General features: G+C 36.0%; 1 protein-coding gene across 1 annotated transcript in view; it reads left to right on the forward strand.

The window, feature by feature from the left end:
• GABRA1 (gamma-aminobutyric acid type A receptor subunit alpha1) overlaps nt 1-8,905 on the forward strand; it is a 41,194-nt gene extending 32,289 nt beyond the window's left edge. The window contains exons 8-10 of the mRNA XM_054389389.1: nt 2,226-2,378; nt 4,960-5,162; nt 8,597-8,905. Of these exons, the coding sequence (XP_054245364.1) occupies nt 2,226-2,378; nt 4,960-5,162; nt 8,597-8,905 (665 nt within the window). The remainder of the gene's footprint in view (nt 1-2,225; nt 2,379-4,959; nt 5,163-8,596) is intronic.
• The last annotated feature ends 411 nt before the right edge of the window (nt 8,906-9,316 follow it).

The following is a 9,316-nucleotide window of genomic DNA, read 5'->3' on the forward strand; positions in this document are numbered from 1 at the left end:
CCAGAACACTAGAAGTGTACAAATGTGGACAATCCTTCAAAACATTAAGTTAATATAGATGGAGGAGTTGTGAGTGCATTTTTAAATACTTCATATTATGGAATGCATATAAACTAATTTTAACATCATGAAGCAAATAAAATAAAAGCCAAATGCATCTGCTCAAGAGTTATTTGTAGAAGCCTTTAGGAATTCTAAGGAGGCTAAAAAGAAATACCTTTCTAACATCTTATGGTAAGAGAGTGTAAGATGCAGGACACAGAATTTGTGCTACAAATTGTGAAAACCTAGTAATTAGACACTATGAATATAGGAAATACTTTTCTCAAGATCTGTTTGAAATTGTAGCTTGTAGGAATTTTATGCCTGAATTACAAACCTTTGAAAACAGAACTGCAGAGGAATTGCTGGGAAGATAGACAGTAGTCATCAGCTGCCATGAATGTGGGTATGTTTTTTCAATTAAAGCAAGCCACAAAATGTAGACAGCTAAAGATGCAGTAAATAACTGAAGTACTTTCATGTCCTGCAGGTATTTTAATAAATGTCATCAAAGATCTACTGTCTTCTAAAAAACAGCTGCAGTCCATTGGTACTTTCAAGACTTAGAAACATGTTCCTGCCTTGTCAATGAACTGGAGGGGTGTTATACTAGACCTATACTTTGCCTGATCCACTCATTGTGACATTACTTTTAGCTGACTTCTAGCTCAGACCTGATGCAATGCTTAACAGATGAGAGTAATCCCTGCCTTTTTAAATTGCTTTTATGCTTTGACTCTTGTTCTCATTTTCCAGAGGTTAAAAATACTTTGATAATTTAAGCAGCTAAATAAAGCTTCAGAGTACAGTGGTGTGTTCACTCTGTATTCTTAGCTTGCCATCTACAATCACTGAATTAATTCTGACATACCATTGTGAGCAATCTATATCTGATTGCATTAAAATAGCTTCCCACGTCATATTTTAGCAGATAAAATTAAATTATTGGAGGAAAGGCTGGCACCCTTCATAAGATCATAATCTCTGGTACAGAGTGAAAGAAGGTTGTTTCAGTGAAAGTTAAAGAAAGTCAGGCAAAATTCCAGTAATAATGCCCACTATACTACTTCTGCCAGTCCCATATCTGAAATAAAATTTTCCTCATATATTCTTTCCTTTATCTCTCAGTTCATAAGTGATTCTTTTCCCCCATTGCTACTGTCTTTTATATTGAAGCATACCAGGAGTATTGTCACATCTTATTTATCAGCTTTCCTCAGGGTTATACATTGAGGAAGATTGTTCAAATGAAGGTTCTTCTAGATCTGAATTAAAGAAAAGGGCATTTGACATGCCTGGTGCATAAGCAGTCAATGTCTAGACGTAGTTTTTCAATCCAGTTTAAGTTTTTCTTGTACAAAAGCAACTTCCCTTTTGAGCTGCCTACATTTTGGAAGAGAGTAACAGTAATGTCACATCATCTCTAATCTACACAAGTTTCTATTCAGTGACATGTCCAATTGTTTCTTTCCTAAGATGTTTTGTATATATTGCATTATAAGAGGAGTCAATCTACTCCAAAAAGAAAGTCACAATATGTTGTGACTACCCAGCCTTTTGTAAATGCTGAAGATTCCTTTCAGTTACAAGTAGAATACCCAGCTCCTATTTTTTGTAGCACCCAAAAAGTTAGTGCGAATGAAAATATTCTGTTATTCTTGCATTGTCCTTTTACTTCAGGAGAGATTAATAATTTAGTGAAGTACTAAATTAGCAGAACGGGGGCACTTAATCTTCAGAGCACATAAAGCACAGAGTGGCTATACAGACACAATCATATCAACAATTATGTCTTAACCCTGGCCTGTGAAACACTTCTGACTGCCTATTTTAATTTAGACTTTATGTTTACATGTGTATATTATGGTGGTTTCTCATATTCTAATGGAATAAAATCATTCACAAGAGGCCTAAACAGAGACTAGTTAATGTACAATTTCATTCACTACTCAGCAGAGATGGAAAGATGCAAATTTAATTAGCATTTTCCAGAAATGCCTAGTTTTGTACTATTAGTGGAACTTCAGAACTGGCTTTATTATTCTTCAGAGCTGAGTCAATTTGATCTGAGGACTTTTTTTTTTAATAATGGGGATGAACATAATGAACAAAATACTTCCTACAAAGACTTCTAATTTGTGTATTTCTAAAAGCTTTAATGTTCCTGTTTTTCTTGGTTTTAGGGGAATACGTTGTTATGACTACACATTTTCATTTGAAGAGAAAGATTGGTTACTTTGTCATCCAGACTTACCTGCCATGCATCATGACAGTGATACTGTCACAGGTGTCCTTCTGGCTTAATAGGGAATCAGTTCCAGCAAGAACTGTGTTTGGTAAGCAAACTTATAAACAGCATGGCAATCATGGCAAACCTTGGTGGCTTAAGAAATGTTATGGCAAAAGTAGTTATGCATAACATAATATTGGAAAATAGCATGAGCCTGAGCAGAGTGCAGAACACATTCATTGCAAAGATGTAGCAGAATCCAATTTAAGGGTTGTAAAAAGAGACCTGCAAATATCTTAAGCAGCTTATCTACTACAGTTTGACTTTTCCAAAACAACAAGTATATGAATAAAGCATTACTGAAAACGGCAGTGACATTCATGATAGGGGTTTTCAAAAAGGCTTTAATCAATGGATGTTGGTCATTTGACTCCCTTAGGCCCTTTGAAAATTCTGATATTAAAAATATTTTTCATCAATCCTTTTTGCAGGCTGCTGCTAAAGGTCTCAGTGACAATTTATTGTGCTTACAGTGATTAATAGATGCTCTCAACAAATGAAATAAGAAGGCAATCTAAAGGACTCCAAGTTTATACCGCTGGTCCCTAGTGTTTTAACCACTGCTTGCAAATGCTTATCTCAGAAAAAAAACAAATCATGTACATAATTAAAAAAATATATATAACAAATCTTCAGTTAAGTAAACTAGAACCTGAGATTTTTGCTACGTGACTTCATCTTTTTTGTGACATTTAGATGGGACACCTGAACACATTTTGCAGGAGGAGGTGGTAGAACTCATTTCCCTGCCTCAGGGCTCTGCCAGGGCAGGATGCTGTGGGCTCTCCTGCTTTGCTGAACAGAATTTACACGGTTACACTGGACATAGAAAAGCTGGAGTATCACAAGGCCTCATGTTGAGAAACACAGTCTCTAAAACTCTTGTTGAGCAAGAACTATTTTGATTGACCTTTTCTCACACTCTCTACAGCTGTGCATTAGTCTCCTGACGCATCTGGAAATCAATCACAGCTTGTATAGCCTTAGATCTCATGAACTGAGTAGAGGCTTTCTACTGATACACAGGACCACATTTACAGAAGGGTTTAGACCACAGTATAATTTGATTTGATTTACATGATAATCTTTAGATTGGCATCTAAAATAAAATCTGAATTTATATCATTGACTTCACTGGGACTTTTATGGGCCTCTGTAGTCAAGGCTATTGATATTGTAGCTATTTTACTACTTTTTGTGCAGGCCATTTAAAAAGAAATGTCAAATGATCAGTTTGAAATGCTGTACTTCTTTGTCCCTAGGTTTCCTAGTCTCACAATGAGTAATACATAATACTGCTGCTATCTTCACAAGCTCAAGAACACACACATTTCTGGAAGTTTTCCTTTCAGAAGACAGTTATTTAGTACATAGTCTTGTGTTCACATCTCCATCATTATGTATCAAGATAGCTTTTTCATTTCTTTAAGGTCAGGCTAGATGAGGCTCTGGCCAGCCTGATCTAGTGTGAGGTGTCCCTGCCCATGGCAAGGGGGTTGGAACTAGATGATCCTTGTGGTCCCTTCCAACCCTGACTGATTCTATGATTAATGGCAGTGAAACAGTGTTTAAGAAAATCTGGAATGAATGTGTATACATACAGAAACACAGCTTACCTATTTAGCCCACTCAGTAACACAGATAATAAAAATTACAAATCCTGCTTTGCTACTGTGTAAGAGAAACAAAAGCTCACTAGTAATGAGTCAAAGATTAGGTTATCTCTCTGGGAAGAGAAGTTGCTTCGTCATTAGGCACTAATAATTCAGGCTCTTCACACCAGTCTGTAAATACATTGTTCATTATTTGGCCTGTTTTAGACCACTGCATATTTTCACTAACGCTCATTGCAGCAAAGATGAACTCACAGGACACATTCAATACATGACACTGCAGTTGTCAAGGTAACTTGCAACATGTGATTTGATGTAAATGTCTAGCCTGCTCTTCTACGTTCAGGGTTTTTTTTTTAAGCAGCTGCAAGCAGAGTGAGTTCAATAGAGTCCCGCTCGCTCACTGTGGCAAGTTAAGCTAAAAGGGCCATCAAGAGTGAGATACCAGAAAAATGCAAGCTATCATATAATTCTTGTCCTTTTCAGGGCATCAGCAAATAAAGGGACAGACATCTGTAAATCCATCAATTCAAGTAAATGTCATACCGTGTAAAGCTTACTGCATTTGAGCGTGTTTGAAAAAGTATATACCAAATAAGCTGAATGAGAACGAGTTTGTTTTTTTTTTTTTTTTTTAAACATCTTTGAAGTGTTATAAGAGAGAATTTAAAATGTTACATTGTTATACCTGTAGGACAATTTGCAGGGGATGAATAAAGAACAGCAACAATGATTCTCCAAATATCAGGAAGCATAAATTACTATCCAGTCCACATCTCAAAAATATTATTTCCATTACAACATATTGAAGAATAAAGGTATAAAAGGTGTCTTGAACTCCTGAACTGCCTCAGAACTTGAAATTTGATATCCTCAATTAGTGACTGAACCAAGTGGAGAGGTTTATAAGAGTTAGGGGTGAAGACAAGGTTTTCCCATCTGTTGTAACAGTTGAGAAATGAAGCACAAAATACAGCTGCTGATCTAAAGACACTGAAACTGTTTGCTTTGCAGGAGTGACAACTGTCCTGACAATGACTACTCTGAGCATCAGTGCAAGGAATTCCCTCCCCAAGGTGGCCTATGCCACTGCTATGGATTGGTTTATAGCAGTGTGCTATGCCTTTGTATTTTCTGCACTCATCGAATTTGCAACAGTGAATTACTTCACAAAGAGAGGATATGCATGGGATGGCAAAAGCGTCGTTCCTGAAAAGGTAACACTGCTTCACATCTATCCCACTGGGTTGTACTCTGCTAGGCTTGGTCACTATATATAGATTATTATAAATAGTAAGTAGTTCTTCTAGACATTTCCTCATGTGTTTGCAACACAGCATTTCTACACATAAACAATAATTACTTAGAGACCAAGTACCTAAGTAGGACTCTGACATAGTGATTGATAATTAATGCTATTAGTAATTAAACATTTTACTGAGGTTTTTTACTTCTGCAACTGAGCAAAAAGAAAATGTTTATTTTTTGAAGGGAAGGCAATTAATTTTCTAGTGTTTGAGCAAGGGAAAGTGTGGTTGCCTCAGTATAAATATAGGGAAAAACCCTTAAGACAGCTGCATCTGACAGTTTGAAAAGTATATTGATCCACAACACGAGCTTAAAGTGGGCTGCTTTTATCATGACCAAACAAATCACTGTGGGACTTATTCTTTCCTTTCTTTTGCATTTTATAATTTCCCATTTTTTAAAAAATTTTTAAATCTAGAGGAAAAATTGATTTGTTTTGGGGGAAGCACTGACACTTGTGTTGGGGGTGTGCAGTCCTGATCCATACCTCCCCAAATGCAGTAGAGTGAGATCACACTGACTCTTTGGTCTGGTATCAGACTCAGTCTGTAAATCACAGATGCATCGAGAAATTTTTTGAGGGCATTTAGGGGATGAAAGAGAAAGCTTCTCATTTCCTTTGAGTTATCATGTCAGCTGCTTCTGTGAGGAAGCTCAGTTAGCTGGATTCTTTTTTTTTTTTTTTTGAGAGAGAGATCTTGAAAGAGACTTTTAACTTGCCTAATTGGTTATTATGAACATTCAAAGACTAGAGATTCAGCAGAATAAATATTTGGAGGAGCAGATGTTACTCATGAGTATGAAAATATATGTGTTTAATTCAGGAGTGTATACCTACATATATATATATAAAGGTAACAAAGAAAAAATAAAATTAGGACGCTTACACAAGGACAACTAATGTGAAGGTATTGTAGAACAAAGGAGTGAAAAAACAAAACGGATTTACAGTAATGAACTGCATGACTGCTGTTGAATATTGAGTTTTCTGTTAATTGATGATACATCATTGAAAATAATCTGATTCTTTGTTGTGTTCCTATCTTCATGATATCTGTTGTAAAAAATGGGCAGTACTAACAGACCAAAATCCTTAAATGTTAAGCGTTGCTTTGTTACTATAACCTGCCTTGTTACATAGTCACATTTAATCTCAAAGAAAATTATGTTTTCAGAAAAAAAACTACACAGGTATAAACAGAATATTCAAACATTGTTCAAAACATTGGAAGATTTATGGCTTTGCATTCTTCAGCAGGTAATGGTCTTTATGTCTTGTTTGATACAAGTAAGCAAAGACGTATCTGCACCTGGTAAAGTGCATTATCTGCAGGTGTAAGAAAGAGCAAGCAAAGGCAAACTAACGGTGACCAGAGCATTGCATTTCAATAAACTTTAGAGCTCTAATTAGCTGTCGTATTACTTTTTCATAAAGTAGAATTTGATGTGAAATATTAAGACCTTGTCTGGTGTCAGGGCTTTCTGTGGATCAGATTCCTCATGAAATTTAAATCTATAGAAGGGGTCTCCTCTGGGACTTCTGTGAAGCAATTTTTTGCCTGTTGGATTTATTGCTGCTCACTACTGAGCTGAGAGGGAAACAGAACTGGCTTCATAGTCAGCATAGTGTTAGCATCCTTCCTGCTCAGGAGGAAAAGAATGGACAGATAACTAAACAAATCTTTCTGAGATGGCTTATTTTTTTTTTCCTGAGTAATTTTTTGAACCTGTTTGTTCCCCTGTTCAGCAGATATAATCTAAGTCAATTTGAAGCTTTTTTCATGGCCTCAAGCTAAGCTGAATATTACTGTCATGAAATAAAGAGCATCTACAGCAGAGTCATCATGTGAATCCATTTCTTACCAAGTAGCAGAAATTCAGCTTTTCAGCCTTCATTTTTCTTCCTGCATGGGGCTTCAAGCCACGTTTTCACAAACCTCTCCCCACTTCCCCTGATATTTTTGCAGCTTCCCATCACATTTCCAAGTGTCCTCCAGGAGCATATCTTGCTTCCTGAAACATTCAACTGTTGTACAAGAACATTTTACCAAAGCCTCCTTGCTGGGTATTGTATATAGCTATCAATCTATACCTGTTCTGTCATTATAAGTGCTGTGTCTAGTTTTAAGTAAGTTGCCTCTGTGGGACAGCTTCCTGAGAACTGCATTTTTTATCTAGTGAAATGCCATGGTAGACAACATTCCGCTGATATTTTCTCTTTAGATATACCTTTCCTCCTTCTAAAAGAGGATAAAATGGGGGAAAAATGCCTATTCCTTTGGTGACCAGCTAAACATTTTCTAAGGTCTTGGGATTTTTTTTTTTTTGTTACATTTTTTTCTCATAACCAGAGGAACTTGGATGCTTTTCTTTACACCTCCTTACCGACCCACTACACCTCTCTTCTATGTTTGCCCTTGTACAGTGGCTGGAGGAAAGATTTGGACTGTCTGCAACAGGGACAGATGATTTCCAGCTGGCACCCACAGATGTCAAGAGGGGATTGGACGTGGCACTTGGTGCCATGGTTTAGATAGTCATGAGGTTTAGGGTGACAGGTTGGACTCGATCTTTGAGGTCTCTTCCAACCTTCTTGATTCTATGATTCTATGTCAAAATCTTTTTTTTTTCCTACAAGTAAATCCCAGAAGAGGAATAGTAGAAAAAATAGGAACCCAGGGAGAAAATCTAGATACTCCAACTGATCAATAAGCTCATCTCCAGCAATGTATTTTCAATATTTTTTGCTTCAGAAATAGAGGTAGATGGATGCAAAACTCATACAGCTATTTAAGTCCTTGTATATAGAATGAAATTTTAGCCATTATGATCCAATTACGACATTCAAAGAAGAACATTAAGTTTCTATTTCATAAAGCATATGCAGTGAACTGAATGCTACCAACTTTGCATTTTATTAGTGCATGAGCACATGAATTTTTTTAATGTATATTTTTATGTGTGCATCGTTATTTGTCTTAATATTGAAAGCTACACTTAAATATTCAGTGTCTTCAAAGAAGCTCAGTTAATTAAGACAATGTTGAATTATAAGTGGTTTGTCACTGTCAATTACCATTAAAGGTAGGCCTGCTGTCAGTATAAGTCCTCGCTCTATTTTATCTTCTAACTTGGTTTGATTAATACAAGTAATGCAAATGGATGATTTTGTCTTTGTTTACACCTATATATTTTGCATGAGTGACAATATCCAGATACTAACTTCCTTCTCACAGCTTATTATAATTTATGGTATGAATTTGCTTAGTTGCAAAATTTTATGGTGCTTTTTCATCATCTGTTGAGATGATAGTGAGAATAAAACATTTTCTTCTTTCTTCAGCCAAAGAAAGTGAAGGATCCTCTCATTAAGAAAAATAACACGTACACAGCTGCAGCTACGAGCTACACCCCTAATATTGCAAGGGACCCTGGGCTGGCAACCATTGCTAAAAGTGCAACAATTGAGCCCAAAGAAGTTAAGCCAGAAACAAAACCTGCAGAACCCAAGAAAACTTTTAACAGCGTCAGTAAAATTGATCGACTATCAAGAATAGCCTTCCCACTGCTTTTTGGAATCTTTAACTTAGTCTATTGGGCTACCTATTTAAACCGGGAGCCCCAGTTAAAAGCTCCAACTCCACATCAATAACCTCATTTATTCGTATAGTTCTGTTTTGTCTTTTGCTCTGGGAATTGCTTCCCGTTTTCACATAAAGTAATTCCCATTTGCTTCATTGCCTCTGTCTTAAAAGAAAATAAAGGTTTCTTTATTTAACAAAAGGTAAAATATATCTATATATTTAAAAAAAAAAACTGTGTGTGAGGGAGAGAACAATATAAGCTATATACTTTGGAGAAGTGATTCTGAAAATGGGGTTAAAAAAAGAGTTGTAAAGTAATGAAAAAAAGAAAAGAAAACCATTTGTAGATAGCTTAGTACTGAATGTCCCCAAAAGGTATTATATATGTATGTGAAAAAATATTTTTATTGAAAGGATTGTGGGGAGTGGGAAATATTCTTTATGACATTCCTGATGCACATACTATATTGCACCATTTA

The sequence above is a fragment of the Indicator indicator genome, chromosome 18 (assembly GCF_027791375.1).
Source record: "Indicator indicator isolate 239-I01 chromosome 18, UM_Iind_1.1, whole genome shotgun sequence".
Taxonomy (NCBI): Eukaryota; Metazoa; Chordata; class Aves; order Piciformes; family Indicatoridae; genus Indicator; species Indicator indicator.